Source organism: Suillus clintonianus (genome assembly GCF_016758775.1).
Source record: "Suillus clintonianus strain FC179 chromosome Unknown DEU56scaffold_116, whole genome shotgun sequence".
Classification (NCBI taxonomy): domain Eukaryota; kingdom Fungi; phylum Basidiomycota; class Agaricomycetes; order Boletales; family Suillaceae; genus Suillus; species Suillus clintonianus.
The window spans coordinates 110,641-129,019 of NW_024539340.1; the positions used below are offsets into that span (position 1 = coordinate 110,641).

The 18,379-nt window shown below is 47.9% G+C and overlaps 7 protein-coding genes across 7 annotated transcripts; 3 read left to right on the plus strand and 4 right to left on the minus strand.

The window, feature by feature from the left end:
• Window positions 1-781: 781 nt before the first annotated feature.
• DEU56DRAFT_74447 (uncharacterized protein) lies at window positions 782-1,696 on the minus strand. The gene is made up of 3 exons (XM_041349075.1): window positions 1,465-1,696; window positions 947-1,349; window positions 782-878 (listed from the first exon to the last, which is right to left on the minus strand). Exons 1-2 carry the CDS (start codon window positions 1,597-1,599, stop codon window positions 1,068-1,070), a joined length of 417 nt encoding a protein of 138 aa, XP_041203283.1. The 5' UTR covers window positions 1,600-1,696; the 3' UTR covers window positions 782-878; window positions 947-1,067.
• A 446-nt stretch (window positions 1,697-2,142) lies between these two features.
• On the plus strand, window positions 2,143-4,297 carry DEU56DRAFT_984069 (uncharacterized protein). The gene is made up of 8 exons (XM_041359984.1): window positions 2,143-2,439; window positions 2,663-2,689; window positions 2,819-2,953; window positions 3,004-3,149; window positions 3,196-3,427; window positions 3,484-3,621; window positions 3,682-3,979; window positions 4,025-4,297. The coding sequence occupies exons 1-7, from the start codon at window positions 2,290-2,292 to the stop codon at window positions 3,808-3,810; spliced, it is 957 nt and encodes a 318-aa protein (XP_041203284.1). The 5' UTR covers window positions 2,143-2,289; the 3' UTR covers window positions 3,811-3,979; window positions 4,025-4,297.
• Window positions 4,207-6,745, minus strand: DEU56DRAFT_894140 (cytochrome P450; the record flags this gene model as incomplete). The annotated part of the gene is made up of 12 exons (XM_041356362.1): window positions 6,466-6,745; window positions 6,074-6,399; window positions 5,970-6,013; window positions 5,825-5,906; window positions 5,703-5,776; window positions 5,631-5,645; window positions 5,274-5,572; window positions 5,177-5,223; window positions 5,068-5,112; window positions 4,775-4,951; window positions 4,424-4,717; window positions 4,207-4,362 (listed from the first exon to the last, which is right to left on the minus strand). Exons 1-12 carry the CDS (start codon window positions 6,479-6,481, stop codon window positions 4,207-4,209), a joined length of 1,575 nt encoding a protein of 524 aa, XP_041203285.1. The 5' UTR covers window positions 6,482-6,745.
• A 1,821-nt stretch (window positions 6,746-8,566) lies between these two features.
• DEU56DRAFT_873615 (uncharacterized protein) lies at window positions 8,567-11,825 on the minus strand (the record flags this gene model as incomplete). Its single annotated transcript, XM_041355871.1, has 12 exons — window positions 8,567-8,844; window positions 8,898-9,553; window positions 9,604-9,742; window positions 9,797-9,982; window positions 10,034-10,263; window positions 10,318-10,482; window positions 10,532-10,632; window positions 10,655-10,681; window positions 10,732-10,874; window positions 10,950-11,142; window positions 11,204-11,500; window positions 11,631-11,825. 12 exons carry the CDS (start codon window positions 11,823-11,825, stop codon window positions 8,567-8,569), a joined length of 2,610 nt encoding a protein of 869 aa, XP_041203286.1.
• Window positions 11,826-12,674: 849 nt separating this feature from the next.
• DEU56DRAFT_760354 (uncharacterized protein) lies at window positions 12,675-13,402 on the plus strand (the record flags this gene model as incomplete). The annotated part of the gene is made up of 4 exons (XM_041350422.1): window positions 12,675-12,806; window positions 12,929-13,056; window positions 13,162-13,227; window positions 13,276-13,402. 4 exons carry the CDS (start codon window positions 12,675-12,677, stop codon window positions 13,400-13,402), a joined length of 453 nt encoding a protein of 150 aa, XP_041203287.1.
• Window positions 13,403-13,448: 46 nt separating this feature from the next.
• DEU56DRAFT_760355 (uncharacterized protein) lies at window positions 13,449-14,873 on the minus strand (the record flags this gene model as incomplete). The annotated part of the gene is made up of 7 exons (XM_041350423.1): window positions 13,449-13,525; window positions 13,681-13,831; window positions 14,045-14,059; window positions 14,105-14,124; window positions 14,186-14,309; window positions 14,443-14,517; window positions 14,661-14,873. 7 exons carry the CDS (start codon window positions 14,871-14,873, stop codon window positions 13,449-13,451), a joined length of 675 nt encoding a protein of 224 aa, XP_041203288.1.
• Window positions 14,874-15,209: 336 nt separating this feature from the next.
• Window positions 15,210-18,296, plus strand: DEU56DRAFT_760356 (uncharacterized protein; the record flags this gene model as incomplete). The annotated part of the gene is made up of 15 exons (XM_041350424.1): window positions 15,210-15,226; window positions 15,353-15,520; window positions 15,695-15,710; window positions 15,842-15,910; window positions 15,960-15,965; window positions 16,030-16,221; window positions 16,442-16,645; window positions 16,684-16,722; window positions 17,038-17,209; window positions 17,244-17,480; window positions 17,598-17,643; window positions 17,700-17,795; window positions 17,823-17,829; window positions 17,880-17,982; window positions 18,040-18,296. Coding segments are annotated over 15 exons (1,629 nt in total), but the record flags the coding sequence as incomplete, so codon positions are not given.
• Between the last annotated feature and the right edge of the window lie 83 nt (window positions 18,297-18,379).

The window sequence follows — 18,379 nt, forward strand, 5'->3', positions numbered from 1 at the left end:
GCGATAGTGGTAGTGCGTGCCTTTCTTGAGAGCAGATGGGGCAAGGGTGCCACTGGCAGGTGACCGAGACGAAAAGCAGGATGGATCATGATGATTATTCATATTGGATATTGAAGGCTTGCACAATTCTACCGTCGAACAGCAGGGAGATATAGTGTTGCCTTCCGTGTAGGGTGATGCCTGAGATCAGAAAAGTGACGAGGATCAGGGATGACCGGGCCATCTCTCCCATTTGTGTTGAGGTGTGATCTTGGAATACCTGCTCGCCCCCGGTGCCACTATGTAAATATTGGCAAGCAGGAACGGGGTGAATCATCTTGTCGTTCTTCCGATGAATATCAGATTCGTCTTATAAGTCGCGAGCGATCACTTACCCTCCATACTACATACGGGATTTACAAAGAAATTATCCACAAGTAGACCGGAGACTGAGAGTCACTCACGAGTTATGCTGCCTTGCGACCGTGGGTTTGTGGTGGAGATACATCGAATGCTGGTACCGGGAGTTGGTACGCGGCCGAAGTCCACTATGGGAATGGACGGCGGTCACGGTCAATTGCTAGTATTCATCAGTGAAAGTATCAGTAGTAAAAATTGGTCGTTTGCAGTGTGAAAAGGCGTGAAACGTATAGAGGGGAGACCAGTGGACAGAGCAAAAAATTCTGGTGAGAAACGTTGGAAAAAAGAGCATGAAAACATTCAGTAGAGTGACTGAACGGAGGTGACAGGAGACTCGTGATGAACAGAGCAAGGCGTCAGCTTAGGGTAAATGCAGCAGATCTCTCTTGCATAAGGCGCTGAGGCGCGTCGGGGAATTAAACTAAAAAGGAAAGATAAAAAAGTGTTGAAGCATTTGCTGCTTCGATTGTCGATAAACACTTGAGACAAAAAGGTATTAGATTTGTATCTCAACGCGGAGATATCGACGCACTTGTGGTCCATTCACCTTGACAATCGTGCGTAGCCCTCGATATAATCATACGGCTTGAGCAGACCTGCCTCGTATTTGCTCCGAATAACGCGGTTCAGCCGCTCGTTGTGCGTACTTGACTCCTAATCTGCAGCAGTCAACAAAAAAATTCTGTTTTGGTAGCAGACGGAAGAAGAGGCAGGGCAGGCTCTTCAGCGGGTGGCTCAGGGTGTGCTGGAGGATTGGACGTCGCTTCAGCAGCAGACGCAGAATTTGAGATATATGGAGTAGCCTGAGAGAACGCGGGAGTAGACATGAGGGCGGGGGTCACTGCTGGAGATGTAGTGAAGAAAGACCCCTCGTCTAGGGTTTCCAAGAAGTCGCTGGAATAACTCAGTGGGGCGCATAGGGGAGTAGGAAGACACACCATGGCCATCAGCTAAGGGGAATAATATTGGCGGTGGTATCAACTTGGATGTCTGCGTGCGCCGGAAAGGAGAAATTGATTGGGTACCGAGAGAATTGAATGGGGATTGAGGAGAAGTGTGACTTACATGGCGCACAACCCAAACAAGAAGAAGGCCAGAAATGTTTCGGTGAACTACATCTCTGCGATGCCGAGCTTTCCACTTCTCCTGCCATTTATCACCCTTGATCTCTCGTCGACCCGACTTGGCCATGTTTTTCATCTCAGATAACTGCCATTCCGGACCAAGTGCAGGCACCGTAACAAGTTCAACTGGTTTATAAGCACTGTCGGCATCACAATCTGTCTTGGCACCAGGCGGAGGGGGAGGTTGGGGAAGCCGATGATATGCTATATCTCGTCCGAATGATGATGCGTTGAACCCTGCGGATTATCCTCCCATTAACATATCGTGACTCACCCGCCATTATCGATCAGCATAGAAGGAAGACACGCCATCTTGTGGACGAATGGAGGGAATGTGTAATTAGGATTGAGTGATCCAGGGCAGCGCCGTTTGAGAACAATGTCAACGCATCGTGGGAAAGTGCAAACTTTCCTCCGTCACAATGACTCGTGCATCTGCCAGTGGGTGTCAAAGATACGTGTATTAACTTGGTGAATCGTGAGTCTGTTATATATTGAATATATCAACATTTATACGAGTTCAACATAGATTTTTGGAACTCGATGGTACTAGGCCCGAGACTCTTCCTGTTCTCCGACTATCGAAGTAGTCCTTTATGAGGACGCCCGCAGTCATACACTCTGGTGCACCTGCACCCACTCAATGAAGTACCGTCTATTGTGCCGTATGTCAGCTCCTCCTCTTCGATCTCGTCCCCCGCTTGCTTGCTCTTGATCGGCGCTCCTTTATTCACCACCCCGCTTGTTTTTGTCTGACATATTTTTAATGCCTCACCTCCCGCATATCATGTTGCACGCACCATCCACGCAGTTCTTGTCTCTCGTTCTCACCAACCTTGGTGCAATGAATAACCGCTCACAATCTTTTGCTCCCTTCAGATCACAATTGTCGATAGCGTATCAGTTGACCTTGCAGGTACTTACCCATACATTTTCCCTTGACCGTTGGCTCAAGTTGAAGTGAATTGCCCGATACCCGTTGTCCCTCACATCGATCCTCCCGCTTATTCTCATTTTAACTCGTATCCGCGGATTGAAGTTTGGGGTGTGTTAGTGGCTACAAGGCCTGTATGTGTTGAATGAGCCTCGCATTGTTAACAAGATGTTCTATGATCACCGTTGCTCATGGAATTTCATAGGACAAGGAGGGAACGACTGTCAGTGAAGTAGGTTCAAGTGAGACAGCGCGGCTCAGCAGCTGTTCTTTCGATTGAAGACATCGAATGATTTTCAACTCGAGGGGCTGTTAACAGGCGAGTATTTCTCCCTACTCTATATCCGCTGACTTGCATCAGGTTAGGCACGTGCGGGGCGTGACATGCGTCCTTTTGAATTCTGCACGAGTTCTACTGGAAACTGACTCAGAGAAACGCATTGAACTTTTCAAAGGTTTTGTTCGGAGGACAGCGGGAGTATGTCCCAAGTTCCGAGTGAGCAAGTAGCCTTTATGATGTTTGCTACAGTTGCTGATCGTACTTAGGCTGTTGCCCAATCCCTACGCGATATCGTGGGTTTGATGTTCCTGTTGATGTATTTATGGGATCGACAATGGTGCAAGGACCTTGTATTCATAGAAGAGGCCTTTCAGCGATTACTTCTTGATTACGACCGTATCTTCTCATCTATGTGTGTTCCAGTGACTCCTTACTAAGATTGAATTTAATTTTGCAAGCCAACCCCCAGATCTCCTTGTCTCCGCTGACGCAGACTCTCTTTTACTTGAAGCTCTTCTCTCAAGCGAAGCAGAACTGGACTTTGATACACACTACGGTTTGCTTGCACCTTCGCAGACGGTCGTCGTGCGCGCATATACCGATGACACTGATGACCAGATTCTCGCAGAACTGCAGCCGAGGTTCATCGTGATGTTTGAACCTAACCTTGATTTCGTAAGGCGCATCGAGGTTAGTCTTTCATCTGAGAGAGGATACCGTTGAGTTTCATGCGGTGCAATGGACAGGTATACAGAAACTCAAATCCTGGTATGGGCGTCCGGGTATATTTCATGATCTACCAACTCAGTTGCGAGGAGCACAAGTACCTTGCTGGGTTGAGGCGCGAGAAGGACTCATTTGAGAAGCTCATCAAGGAGCGCGGAGTGCGTCGTTTGGTTTCAGTATCTTGCATGTGGTGCGAGTCGCTCATCAGCTATACATAGTCTATGCTTCTGCCAATCTTCGAAGACAAACACGCCGGGAGAAGCGATGCAGTCATCAAAACAATCAGTACCCGTCTCGCAGGCGGAAGGAAGGAGTTGAGTACTGTGGCATCGCAGGTGATCGATTGATCGTTGACATGCGTGAATTCCGTTCCACGCTACCTTCGCTGCTACACGCATCTGGTCTGCTCGTTATTCCAGCGACGTTGACCGTCGGGGATTATATCCTCACGCCGGATATTTGTGTTGAGAGGAAGAGCATACCTGATTTAGTGGCGAGCTTCAACAGTGGTCGATTGTAAGTCTCTCAGGTCCGTGCTTTTTTGTTGCTGATGAGTTGCAGGTACACAGTGCGAGCTGATGTCGGTGCACTATTGCTTATTGAGTTCGAAGAGAACAAATCATTCTCACTTGAGGTACATCCAAAACCAGATTTCAGAAGGTCGTCAGCAGCCTCGCCCGTCTTTAAGACCGTAGCAGAATCTACGAAATTATACGCCAAACCCACAGGCAAATATCCTGCCATCAAACTTCATAGCGGCGCACCCGAAGGGGCACACGTTCAGGATCAGCACTCCCAGCTATCCCCGGTCTTGCTATAGGCCCAAAACTCTCCACTATCTTCATCCCAGGGCTTTCCATCTCAAACACAAAGTTTCGCACCAGGGTGAACATCACGGCCTAGGACCAGACCAAACCCGGTTAAAATGAATCAGACAATAACTCTTGCCCAGCTGCGTACCTTGAACTCTGTCAATGCAAATACCTTCCCTAGGCAGATCCGCGCGCCATCACCGAATGTCATTAGATGACGATAGCCATGCAGTGCTTCTTTACCGTGCGTGCCCATGTCCTCTTCGAGCCATCGGGAAGGTTTGAACGCCTTTGCGTCAGGCCCCCACATGCTAACTGAGCAATTGAGTGCGACAAGCGGGATTACGACCACTGTCCCCTTTGGGATGCATACACTGTCAGTATAATTTCCGTCAGCCGTGCGCAAGGGCTGGCTGAGCGGGATCACGTCATCTTGCATAGCCTGTCATGGTAAGCTCAAGTGAGTGCGTGGAATTTCTGTCGGATACGTATTACGCACCGATCGTGGAATTTCCTTGGCTGGTGCGTGCAGGCGAAGAACTTCGTTGACTGTAGCGTCCAGGTAGGGAAGCTTATTCGTGAGGTCGTCATACGATGGGGTTGCCCCGAACTCTAGACACTCGTTGCGAAGCTTCGTCTGTATATCTGGATTCCGCGCAAGTTCCACCAAAGCCCACTGTGAAGTTGAGAAACCCAGTTGGAGCGGCGGACGGTTCGAAACTTACTGTCATGCTGACTGATAAATATGCAATGCATAGTCAGTATGAAATTCTTTTTGCTAGACTAATGCACATTACTTGAAGTGGTCTCAAATCCGGCGAGGAGTAGGGCCCTGGCCTGGCAGAGACAGACATCAGTGTCGCATCGTTCAGGAGCCTGGAGAACTATATGGTTCATTTACTTCGTCTAATACTTCTTGATGTGTCAATCTCGCGCCCTCCGCTTTCACTACACAACAATTGTAGTGTTTCAAATTGGGAAGCGAAGGACAGACTCACGGAGCAAACCCAAACATGATTTGTCCCCCTGCGTAGCGCCACCAGTCTCTGTTTCCTTGCGCGACCGCGATAACATCTCCTCGCATATTTTGCCGATGATCAAATTCAGCTTCTGGGCGAACTGTGTGCGAGGCAATGGTAGCTTCAGGATGGAAGGAAAATTTTGTGCCAGAATGACCAAGCTGTGGGCAGCGTTTCCAGACAAACCAAACGCGTTCAGGACGTCCGCGATCTCGGAGTGAGTTCCATTGAGTGTGCCGAAGTCATGGGACAGAACGGCTATGCCCACACTATCGAGTCTACGTGGTGGGCGCTGGATGAGACATTAACTTGGTGGAGGGGAAGGGATTTACATACGAGATGTGATTCATCCTGCATATAATATGCCTGAGTGCGCGGGTAGGAAAATTTTTGGGAGAAAACAAATACCATTGTTGAGCATCAATCACAGCGTCATGAGTTCCTTGGTTCGATCCTATCTCAGCGTCCCAAGCGATCACTGCCTGTGATCTAATTCGAATACAGTGACGGGCGAATAATCAGTGACTGACCTTGTGAGCGGCATCTTGGAACACAGACGTCAAGTTGCGGATGGCAGCTGCGCTAAAGGCAGGGTTGAGAGCCCTACGCTGCCTGATGAATGACAGAGAATGAAATAGATTTAGCTCGGCACGACTTGAAGATCATAATCCCGACCTTTTGTGACCTTCACCGTCGGCCCACAGAATTCCTCGTCCAACCTGTCAGCCGCAGAAGCACGTCATTACCATATAGCTGTACAATGAGGTAAAGGGACATACGGTTAGTTCACCAGCGATCTTGTTGAATGGAGTTTGGTTATACAACCAAGTATCTTTTGCAAAGAAATGAGAGATGGCTTTTGGGTCCCACAGTAAGACCCTAGACTCTCCCAAGACAAGGGGGATTTTGTATACTGGACCGTACTCATCGGCCCAACGTTCATACAGTTCAGTGGCTATGGCAGGATCTAGCAATATCTTGGAGAAGCCCCACATCCAACTTGGGCTCTGAGGTCCTCGTATGTCTGTTGTTCGTTGTCTTCGGCGATGCGCTTGCAGGAGATAGAGGGACGCCAGTATTAGAACTGAGACGCCTGCCGTTGAGCCTGATATGGGAACTGCGAGTCAGACGTCGTTAAAGGCAAGCCAAATGTCCCTGCCGCAGTGCTTACTTTGTGACACACCCATGGTAGTGAATAAGGATCACGATGACACCTAAAGCGAGAACTTGGGTGTTTTGCAGATCCAAGTGAGGGCTGACCGAAAGCTTGGTCCAATGGCTGAACAATATAATATTTTTATAAGGAAGTCAAGGGGTCTGTGCGTGGCAACCGAGGTGCATGCCCCACAGGGGGCTAGACTGCGGGAACTCGTGACAATATCCAATCGCTGTGTAACTTATGATACTAGGCTGTTCGGCCACGCAGTGATGAAGGATTTTACATAAAATGGAAGGAATAACAAACTTCTTTCTATAAATTGATTCGTCTGCTCACCTATACAGTTAGTGATGTGCACGGCCCGGCCCGGCTCAAAAGCCGGGGCCACGGCTCGGCTTGATGGGGCTCAGGCTCACTGAGATTGCAGGCCGAGCCTTCCTTGACGGCTCAGGCTAGGCTCGGCTCGGCCTAGGCTTAGGCCGCGGCTTGCTATGCAAAAAATTGTGTGATATCATTAACGGCTGTCGAAAATGCACGGGCACCAACGTACATGAAAATGAGTCCAAACGAGTGCATGCAAGTCCAGATGAATGCATGCAAGTGCAAACGAGTGCAGACAAGCCCAGACGAATACAGACAAGCCAGGGCAAGTGCAAACGAACGCAGACAAGTCCAGACGAATGCAGATGAATGCAGACGAGTCCAAACGAGTGCAGGCAAGCGCAAATGAATGCAGGCAAGTCCAAACGATTGCAGGCGAGTCCAGATGAATGCAGACAAGCCAAGTCAAGTCCAAACGTTTGCAGACAAGCCCAGACGAATACAGACAAGCCAAGTCAAGTCCAAATGAGTTCAGGCAAGTCCAAGCGAATGCAGATGAGTCCAAACGAATGCAGAATGAGTGCAGGCAAGTACAAGCGAATGCAGACGAGTCCAAACAAGTGCAGGCAGGCCCAGATGAATAGAGGCAAGTCAAAACGAGTTCAGGCAAGTCCAGACGAATGCAGACGAATGCAGAAGAGTCCAGACGAGTGCAGGTAAGTCTAGATGGATGAGAATGCCGAGGGACAAGCCATAATGAACCAAAATGGCCCAGATGAATGAGAACGACGAGGGACAAGTCAGAACAGGTGTATACAAGCTGGAATGAGTACAATATGAGCACGAGTGTGAAGATACGAGTGGTGAATGAACAGGATACAAGCATCACCAAAATAACAAAACTCTGACATGGCTATATATGGCCATGTCGGAGCTACCATACCTACCATAACTAACTGGCGCAAGGTGTCAATGTCGGGCCATGCCAGGAAACTCAATTCCTGGCATTGGCACTGCCATATGACATCAGTCTGGCATTCAACTAGTGTACCGCTATATCAGATATTGCTATGTACACAATTTATTGGAATTTCACTCAGATTCATCAGACATTGCAATTGCGTTCTGACACAAAAAAACATTGTATTGAATTAATCGCAGTACAAAGCATTGAGGTACAGTTGAGTCCATTGTTCCGAGCCTATGTATGTTAATGCGGTAATCGAGATCGGACACGAGGACAGGAATATGAAAAATCTATGAGTAGGTCAATAATACAGCGGTTCAGTAGTGCATGGCAGCGGGGAATTGAAAGTGAGAATATAAAGTACAAACGGGTATTGTCTGACGGCCTGCGAGTTTGATGCGAGTGAAAAGAAAATGTATGACTACTTCCTGGAACTTTTTCGCATTGGGGCTGCCTTGGGCTTTGTCGCACGACCAGACTGCAGATCGAGATCGTTGGATTCACACAACATCCTGGGCTGTTAATGCATTACGCATGATAGTTACAAGGCACGTGTATTGCATTAAGCATTGTAGCTATCAGCCAAACAAATGCATTAGTTCATGATAATGACAAGACACGCTGCTGAGTTCCTTCACTATGTCACATCAAAGCTATTCCGAATCTATCAATGAAGCAAATGCATTAGTTCGATAACCGCAAGACACGCTGCCGAGTTCCTTCGATATGTCATCAATGCTGTAGCGAAATTCTATTGACAAACACTCGATGACTAATTAACGTGGTGTACTTCATATCAAGGGGGAGGCAACTGCTATGCGGAGGTCAGGTAGTTGAAACTTGAACATGTGCCATCCACATCTTCTCGAAATGGTCCGCGAGATCATGCCTAAGTTGGGCCTGGCGAAGCGCATAGGCAACCGGTCCCTCGTTGTCCGAGTCGGCAGTACCACCATGTGTGCAATCTTGACCTTTCTCATACCACCACCCTGCATACCACCTAAGGAATTGGAGAACCCTACGCATCTCCTCGTGAAGAAGTTCAACTTCTTCTGCCCATCGCATTGACCGGGCCCGAGCCTTACACCACTCGACTCTCAGACCTGCAAACTACATCAGTATCCTTTATTCGTTCGTGGCTCATATTCAAGCTTACTATCTTGTATCGCCTCATCCTGATCGTCTCCGACTCCTTCCACCATCCATATCCACGACAATTGCCTTCTCCCTTCGCTCACACCTTTCTGAGGTGCTGACATGCCACGGACGTCATCTTTCTTGTCGAGTTCCTTGTATTTGCGGTTCCAACCGACCACTCGGAGCGAGGGAGCGAGGGCAGAAAGTGCTCCATGAGCAGCGCGATACTTGTCAGCTGCTGCTGATGCCTTCGCAACTACCCGAGTTAGAGCGTTTTGTGCCCGTGTATTTGCACTCTGGCCACGGACCCAATCTCTCTTGAATGTGTACATATGATCGCGTAGGCGGAGGCTCTGTCGTAGTTCCTCCAGCGCATCCCCGGCCTGAGCAAAACGGAGCTCCCATTCAGTGGCCTGAAGGCGAGGATCACAACGGATAGATTTAGCACTCATAGTTGATGGCAGATAAAGTTTTGCGTCTTCTGGTGTGATGGGGTCGAGGGAAGGTTGGAATGAATCCGAGTGTAGCAGTTGGACTGCGGGAGTGTAGAGTGCCTGGACACGCTTCCACGCATCAATTTTTCGCTGCAGAGAGTTCCGCTGATGCTGTATGGTGGATTTCTGTGTGTCCGTGGCGTGTATACCAAGGTTGGTGATATCCGCCTTCAAACGACGCCTTCAAATGAATAAGTGAGATACCCAGTTCCTAATGCAAAAGCTACGTACTGTTCACTTTCGAGATCGATTCCAGATGCAATAAAGACGCTGGGTGAAATGTCGGGGTGGCAAGATATATCGACGCCTTGCTGTAGATCACGAGCCTCCATTTCCGCAAGCTTCAGTCGAACGGTGGCTTGAGTAATCGCTGTTAATTTGCATCTTAGTGATTGAATCAAGAATATGAAAGACCAACACTTACAAGTGACCTTCGGCTCGAACGGGTTACTAACCAAAGAGTCATTGGGGTTGCATTCCCAATACTCGATTTCCAATTTCCAGGGATCCGATGCCTTAGGTGGCAAAGCGCCGTCTAGCTCCTCAAAAGCAATTTCGTGAGCTTCTTTCTCCTCCTTTGCTTCGTTCATCTTTCGGAGTAACATTGCACCTGTGAAAGGATGAGGAAACAAAAGTACGAAGTCATTCACAAGTCACGCACCAAGTCCAACTGTTTTTTTCCAGTTCCAATCACCGAAGTGATCGTCTAGAGTATCCCGTCGAGAGCCGGGGCCCATTTCCTTAGTGCTAGAGGCAACTGGGTTGATATTTGACCAACCCCGTTCGGGGGCTTCACCATCCGTTCGTCCGACGTTCTTCGAGAAATTGAAAGAATACGATGTTTGGCATTTGAAAACGTGCGCAGGAAGATGGAATTTTGGTACAAAAAACCTGGTGATTAACATGAGCAAAGGCGCAAGAGACTGGTATTGTGATTGTAAGAACCTTATAAATTTAGTGAGAGGGTCTAGATGGAGGTCCAGAGGGATTGTGGCCATGCGTTCCCAAATGTTCTTGTGCCACTGGCACGCAATATCATACGAAACATTCAGCATTTCAACGCTGCGTCCGTGGAGGGTCGAAAAAAATAAATAATCCATGTTGCTGTATCTATGCCATACGGTCAGTAATGATGGTTGCGTGAGCTGGTATACCTCACCGCTCGCCCTTCTGCAAGTCCCCGACACCATTGGGTAATTTCATATTATGCCGCGCACAGTCGATCATTCCCACTCCAGTCGCAGCCAGACCCCTGCGAAGCTTTCGTATCCGCTAAGTTGACTGTGTTGTGTGATGCGCAGGTGCTTTTCTACTGAAATGGTCAGAACAGAATCCCATTAAGTCATTCACACAGCTTACCTCTTGCGGTTTACCACCGTGATTGAGTAAATATGCTTTGTACGTCGTCTCATCCACAAAGTAGGCCCACCCGCAACTAAGCCCAGGGTCTGTGCAATCTTTAGAGACGAGACGTCTTTTGAGACGGAAATTCGCGTCGATGGCTACGAACAGAGCATATATCCATCTAAGGGATTGTGAAGGATGAGTAAAAATCTATGTATGAGTGTGACATGCACTTTTGTCATTTGGAACCTCTTTCCAGTTGTCTGGAAGATTTTTGAGAGGTTGAGGGCACGCGGGGCATAGGACAGCACATTCGCCGCTTTGCGTATTTTCGACACCAGCCGGATCGTGTCCACGGCCTGCTCGCTTGAGCATCTTCAGGTGGCGCCATTCACGAACCATCCGCAAGAATGCCTCATAACGATTCTGGTTCGACAGATGATAAGATGTCTATGATAAGGCACTTGTGAGTCATCAGATAACTCACCTTTTGAGGATGAAGTCCTGTGTTATCGGTCAGACGTGCAATCGAGCGATAAAAATTCATACCCCGAAGCCTTTGATTCGAATGATAGGAAGGTGATATTGCTCCAGGATGCGGAGGTTGCTGCTGGTGCGTGGATTGACGGTTGTAGCCGGAACCAGGCAGCACGTAATAGTGTTTTGTGTGCGTTTGAGCTGTCTCGCAACCGCAAAAATCCAATGCGATAGTGTGAATACCGTTAGTATCGATAAGAGTGAATTCGTCGTTGAATCCTCGCTCAGGTTCACAGACATGAGTCTCCTGCAAAATGTCCAAGCTGCACACGCAGGCCCATGTCCCTCAGGGACACCACCGTAAAATAAGAGTTCGTCCACTCCTATTACAATACTGAAATGAACATGCAGTCACATTATTGTGCGAACAGACTTACCTGAATGCGATGTACTGGATTCTGAGTGTGTAAGGTGACAATACAGTCCTTACAGTACAACTCTGTACCGAAGCAATCGATACACCGAAATTGAGGGACATGAAGATGGCAGCGCCAGCAGACAGGGTCACTGGCATAATCTCCTCTGCCCTCGTGCCGAAGGAACTCAAGTAAAAACATGTCCCGATCATTCATCCACGACGAAGTGGATGGTCCTGAAGAACGAGTGAGAAACACTTATTACTGGGTACAAAGGGAGACCTACTGAGCGCTTCCGATTCGTTTTTTCGTGGCCCTCCGCATCCCTCATGAGCTCCGTGTCGTGAATATCGTTATATTGTAGTCAAACTGCTCATCACAAATTTCACTGATTGTCGCGCTAGCTTCAGTTTGAACCTGAGGTTTGGCCTGGCTCGCCCAGAGCTGATGACATGAGAACTGCGTGCCTGGAAGCCTTAATGCATGATACAAATGTATATGTTTGGTGAACGCTGGGAGCTTCAGTTCCAGAGTTTGAGCGGGGTATATATGTTGAGCTTGACTCGCTTCCGGCGGTTGATCTTTTGAACGGATAAATGTCGGGTGAGCATATGGACGGTCTCCTAGTAATATCAAAGCTTGGAAAGGAGCTCAGAGTCTAAATCGATTGTACACAGCCTGCCTGCCAGGAGTGAGTGCAACGTCACGACAAAGTCACAGCATTGAGTCTTTGGTAATCCTTTGATGTAATGAATTACTTGACAAATGATAATGCATCACTGGCACCTCTCGTACCTCAAGTAATGCATTACATGCTCAATGCGCTGCCTATAAATAAGCCTGCCAGGACGGTCAGTATTCATATTTTCATAGCTGTGTCTTCTCCCATATTCACTCTGATGGCGCGCCAGACGGTCAGTATTCATATTCTCATCAACTGTGTCCTTCCCTCATATTCACTCCGATGGAGTCTGAGTCTGAGTCTTCAGCCCTGCGTCCGAGTCACACTCGGAAGAATCTCTACCACCTGCTGATCCTGGTTTTTGCCTCTGCGAGTTTTGCATGATGTCATCATACGACCCTTCCACTCCAACCTCCCTCGTAAGGACAATCTGCATCCAATCTCCAGAGTTGAGTTTGAAGGCGGTCAGAAATGTTAACGGTTGGACGCAGGAGTGCGGCAGCCTCATGCACAGTGTGAGTAGAGTAGCTCTCCCAACATCTCTGCAGAAACTGATCCCCACCCACCAGGTCATAGTGATTCCGCACCCTCCATTGTGCCCACTATAACCATTTCACGCTTGGTTCCCCCACTGTAGTACCAATACCCCAGCCGTCACCTAGCTCCACCACTTACAAGTCTTACTGGCGCTCTTTTTCGGTTACCTGAAGCTTGCCTCTCACCATCACACCCTACTCCACTGCAGAGGCAGAGGCAGATATCAGTGTGGGTACATCGGGATCAGGCGTAGATACAAGGAAGTTATCGATGCAATCGCCGATGATGCGATGTATACTTACTATCATGGGATGCTCTACAACATGCCTGCAGTGCCTGGAAAACTGGTCCCTATTACTGTGTCCCCCGTGGACGATACATCGGTGTATTCAATACTTGGTAAGTCCTTTCTGCTTGACATCGCACACACTGATTCACTGTATCTAGGGCTGAGGTAACGGAAAGTATCAAATGCTTCGCTGACGTGGCATATGTCGTTACTTCCCTTGCCGTTGGAGAAGTGCTGATTCGTACTGCAATCAGGAGGGGTGAAGTACACAAGTGTCGAGTATGAACTTAGCGCACATTAATGAGTCTGGTCGCACTGCATTTACTGTTGCTCAGATTTTTAGTTTGATCTCACTAGCAAATCGAACTTGAGTAGCCCAGTCGACGTAAGCCTTCTTCCGCGCTTCATCTGTCATAGCCACAGTAATGATGAATGATCAAATTGTTCTGAGACTGCACGCTACGCCTCTGATATCTGGTCAGTCAACGGTTCAAACAGCAGAACGATCTGACATGTCTGAGAGGAATCATAAGTTAAAGCGTCCTATGGAGATTTGTGAGAACCGTGGGGGTGAACCATGTAGTCGCTGGTTTCGTGCACCTCCCTCTCCGTGCAGAGTCGTTTTTCATTCAACCATCCCACTTTGGCTAAGCGTCTGCGCAGTTCTTTGGGCATGTCTTCGTTACCATCTCCTCCTGGTCTGTGATAAATAGGCTTGAACCAATGTCAGTTGGAACAAATGGCAATGGGTGGCGAGCTAACTTAAAAACATCGACAGACAATTTTATTATCCGACAAGAAAAGGCTGAGATAGAATCTGGAAGTGCTAGAATGTCCAAACATTGAATTGCAGTGATCTTCACAGCACTGTCTTCAACTGTAGAGTCAATGTTAAGACCACGCAGTACTGAGTAAGTTAGAACTCACTTCCCGCAAGTCGTTCTATTGATGAGTTCAAGTACACTCTGGGGGGCCTTCTCCACACACCCGCATGGCCGAAAAGAAGCCTAAACACTCATATGAGGAACCATCACTGTCACGTCATAAAATCAGGGTAGGGTCACGCACCAAAAGCACTGCGCGCGGTTCCTTGCTTCGAGGCCAGAATAAGACAACCGCCCCCGGAGTATTGTGGACGCAGAACATCAATAAAGCGCAAGAACATGTCCAGGGAATAAGACAAAACCGCTACCTGAGTATTGTGGACGCAGAACATCGATAAAGCGCAAAGAACATGTCCAGGGAATAAGACAAACCGCTCCTGAACATTATGGACGCAGAACATCAATAAAGCGCAAAGAACATGTCCAGGGAATAAGACAAACCGCCCCCGAGTATTGTGGACGCAGAACATCGATAAAGCGCAAAAGAACGTGTCCAAGGAATAAGACAAACTGCTCCTGAGCATTATGGACGCAGAACATCAATAAAGCGCAAAGAACATGTCCAGGGAATAAGACAAACCGCTCCTGAGTATTGTGGACGCAGAACATTGATAAAGCGCAAAGAACATGTCCAAGATGGTGTTCATATAAAAACTCACATCTTCCTTTACATCTCTGGCATAGCCAACGCCTCCTTTCGACTTCTTTACCACAGGCAAAGACATATAATAGCTATCGTCATCAGCATCATCCCCTGTTGAAGTAGACAAAGAAGAGTGCAGATCGGTCTTCCATCTCTTATTCATTTTTGATTTCTGAGAACTCTCTTCAGAGGTTTGTTGACGCTGCTCAGAGAATGTGGATTCCAACATAGTGAGCTGGGTTCTCCACACGTGAAACAAAAATCCACTTTGCATGAAGGACAAGTGCGCTTGTAGTACGACATGGCGAAGATGTTGAACATACAGTAAGAAATCTGGCTATATGTAGTAAGTCAGCTTCCGGCTTTGTAATAGCAATCACATACGTGCAAGTTGATTCATTAGCACTTGCAGGTAACTCTGGGATGGTTCTAATTACACTGTCGGACTCACTGCACCAGGTGTTCGTCATGAGTATCACGGTAGCACGGGTATGTGCAACAGTGTCCGCAGGTATGGGGGTTACGGGTGGCACAGGTATGGGTATAGTGTCTGGAACTGACACCCATGCCAACACCGTACCTGTAAGCACGGTATACGGGTACGCCATGGGTATGGCGTTAAATCACTGTCTGGAGTCTGGACCTTGTTAAGACTCGTACTTCGCATAATGTTTGAGATAGCACTACTGACTCTTATGCTGCTCACAGGACTCTGAAGAAATGTGTATTAATCCAATGGTGCATCATCACGCACCATCAAACTCTTTATGTTCCGACAAAGGTCGCTCAGAGCGAGGAGCTTATCTTCGATACCATTGCATCGTTGATACCTACCGAGGTTACTTTCAACAAGCTAGTCTGTGTGAGCGAGTTCAGGTGTGTCCTTGAACAAGTTTAGCGAGGGTTGGTTGTTTGTTGCGGGTGGTGTGAGGTTCTAATTTTGAGTGATGTGTCTGTGCTGATGGTCATTGGTCGTTGATGTTGCTCAGTATGTCTATTTTCAAGTGCTTTCTTTGCAAACCGTTGTTGCCATATGTCCAGTGTCCACAGTCCAACCGCTGCTCAGGTATGTGCTTCCGTCTTCATTGTAGTACACCTGAAGGTCTGACCAGCCGGCTTCTACGTTTGACTCCAGAGTGTCGCGTGAGGTTAATAGACCAATGGAGTATTATTTTTTGTATGTGTACTCGCAGGTAGATACCATACCACGGGTACACTACCACACTGAGCGTTAGTACGGGTGATGCTGTACCCCTACCCGAATGGGTGCGGTGTTGATCTTCCGACCTGCGGGTATACCCATGCTATGCCCTAGGCGAAGGTGAGCATCATCGTCAACATATAGTAATTCATTCTCATCTCATTCATACTTGCTTCTCAAATAGATATTGTTATGGGCGGCATATTGTGCTTCTCTACACATATCCTGCCACCCACACTACGTTCGAGCTAAAACTTCCACTGGCTCCAAATTTGCAGAACACCGGAGTGATTTAATGTGCCGTCTGGCCCTTCAAGCCTTGCGGACTGTTACCTCGGATGACGCTGCATACAAGGGTGTTGACGTCAAGTGCTATGTACGTGTTGAAGAGATTCTAGGTGGGTCCATTAAGGAGTCAAGAGTCCTCGATGGTGTCCTTCTGAACAAACTGAACCTAGTCTGAATGTGAATTGGACCCCCTCGAACATGTTTGGCTGTGTTCGGTCCAATGGTCAAGCAGAACCAGAATTCGGTAGCATCACTATTTGGTCGATACTTGCACCAATATTATTTTGACGAGCCTATGTCCCCTCAAGTCCCAAGCTCTCGGGCTGGGCTGTTCAATTCCCGCTTCATTCTACGACCACTACGCTGGATACAAAGACCTTCCTCCCTTTTTTGGCTTCAATTCTAGGCTCACTTCATATATCAAAGCAAATTCAATTTCACGTGGTCCAATTCAAATTGGTGGCAAGCTCGTGCTGAGCTTTCAATGGCATAAAGATTGCTCATCACTGGAAGTATGTTTCATTCCTGGCAGTATCTTGTCCCATAGCAGGATAGAGAATTTATTAGCTACACAATGGCTGATGTAAAAGTAAGTATACAGGCGCCAGGTCCAAGATTGAGATCACGGAGTTGGTAAAGAATATCAGTGACACAGCCAATAGCAACTACAGGGACCGTGTACACTAGGTGCTACCGAAACCTTGCTTTTTAAACTAGCTAGAACCTAGCGGCACATGAAATTTCAACAGTGAAGGATTATTTATTTCTGCCTGTAAACGCTGTGATTTCTCTTACCCTCTTCATACCATGGGTCATCGGCGTGGTCCAAAGCCATGGCAAGCAACGAACAGGAAGCTTTCCTTCTAGCACGACTCCCTGACTATATCAAGTGTCAGCCATCAAGAGGTACCGAGATTTTTTGGTCGACACTGGCCTTGCATTTTTAGCTAAGTGGCCAGAGCGTGCATATCTAAGTCGAAATGGGATTCCTGCGGAAGGACCTCTTACCCCAGATCAGTTCAAGATTGTCCAAACAGCTATTAAAGCACGCAAGACTGTGAGTAACTTGAATATAGGTGAAATACATAACTGATGGGTAAAATTCCATAGGCCATCGTGCGCTGGTACCGATGGCAGACAAATACGGCACGTCTGGCACGATCAGGCAACTCCAATGTCGAACTAAATTGGGGGTCACACTAAATGGGGGAGATGAGCTCAAGGGCACCAGGGCACCGCAGGAAGTCGAGGTGTACTCACATTGCCATTATGAGTCGCGCGTCAAGGTTGCCGTGAACGCTGCAATCACAGCTGCTGGGGGGACCTCTTCACGAGGCGAAAAGTTGTGTAAGCGGAAGGAAGTGGACCCGCATAAAATATGCCTCAGAGGACGAGGTAATAAGAGCTGAAGTCAAGGAAAAGCACCGAGAAGCGCTTGCAAGTGGAAGCATGATCGTGAGCTAGCTAGAGCAGGGTTTGTTGAAGAAGTCAGCGATGATGCAAAGATACAGTATGTACTCGCACATTTTTGCATCTAAATTGTTCGTCTAAAAATTGACATGTCAGAGCTTTCAATGAGCTGGGACCCACACCTGGATCGCATCTTCCGTCATTTGTCCTACAAGACTGGAGGGCTCAAATTCACTTGCATTGCGGGTGGACGTAATCCTGCCACAGGTGAAATTGTAGTGGTCGAGTAAGTTTACGTTCTCTCACGGTGACAATATATCATAACCGACCTTACAGCTTCCATCTGGGCGAACAGATACCGGTGGAGAGTTCGCAACCTGCTACCCAGGATTCTCAGACGTTCAAGCAGCCTATGCAAATTTCTTGAAGGAAGCAATTTGTAAGTATTTGCGATACATCCTTGCAACAGAATAACACTCACAGTTGTTATTCGTAGCGCATGATGACAATATGCTGGCGCTTGTGAATGCAGATGTGTCAGCTGAGACACGCATCGATAATGAGCTTGGTGAGGCTGAGGAGACCGATGCAGATGTGTCAGCCGAGGCGCGCATCAATAACGAGCTCGGTGAAGCTGAGGAGACCAATGAAGAGGACAAAGACAAGGCAATGCGGGATGATGAGGATGAGAGGAATACAGGTAGTGCACAAAGTTTGGAGTCGTTGGACCTCTATCATATAGGGCCCCAGGAGGTGAGTAATGCATTAATGTAATGCATTACACCTGTTTGCTGATGCATTGTCCTCTCCCGTTCTTAATGCATTAACCTCTCCCT

Coding starts and splice junctions, on each gene's coding strand:
- DEU56DRAFT_74447 (XM_041349075.1), bottom strand. CDS start 1,599: ATGAAAAACATGGCCAAGTCGGGTCGACGAGAGATCAAGGGTGATAAA. Junction 1,350..1,464: donor TTGTTTGGGTTGTGCGCCAT/GTAAGTCACACT, acceptor TATTCCCCTTAG/CTGATGGCCATGGTGTGTCT.
- DEU56DRAFT_984069 (XM_041359984.1), top strand. CDS start 2,290: ATGCCTCACCTCCCGCATATCATGTTGCACGCACCATCCACGCAGTTC. Junction 2,440..2,662: donor CGTATCAGTTGACCTTGCAG/GTACTTACCCAT, acceptor GGAATTTCATAG/GACAAGGAGGGAACGACTGT. Junction 3,622..3,681: donor AGCTCATCAAGGAGCGCGGA/GTGCGTCGTTTG, acceptor AGCTATACATAG/TCTATGCTTCTGCCAATCTT.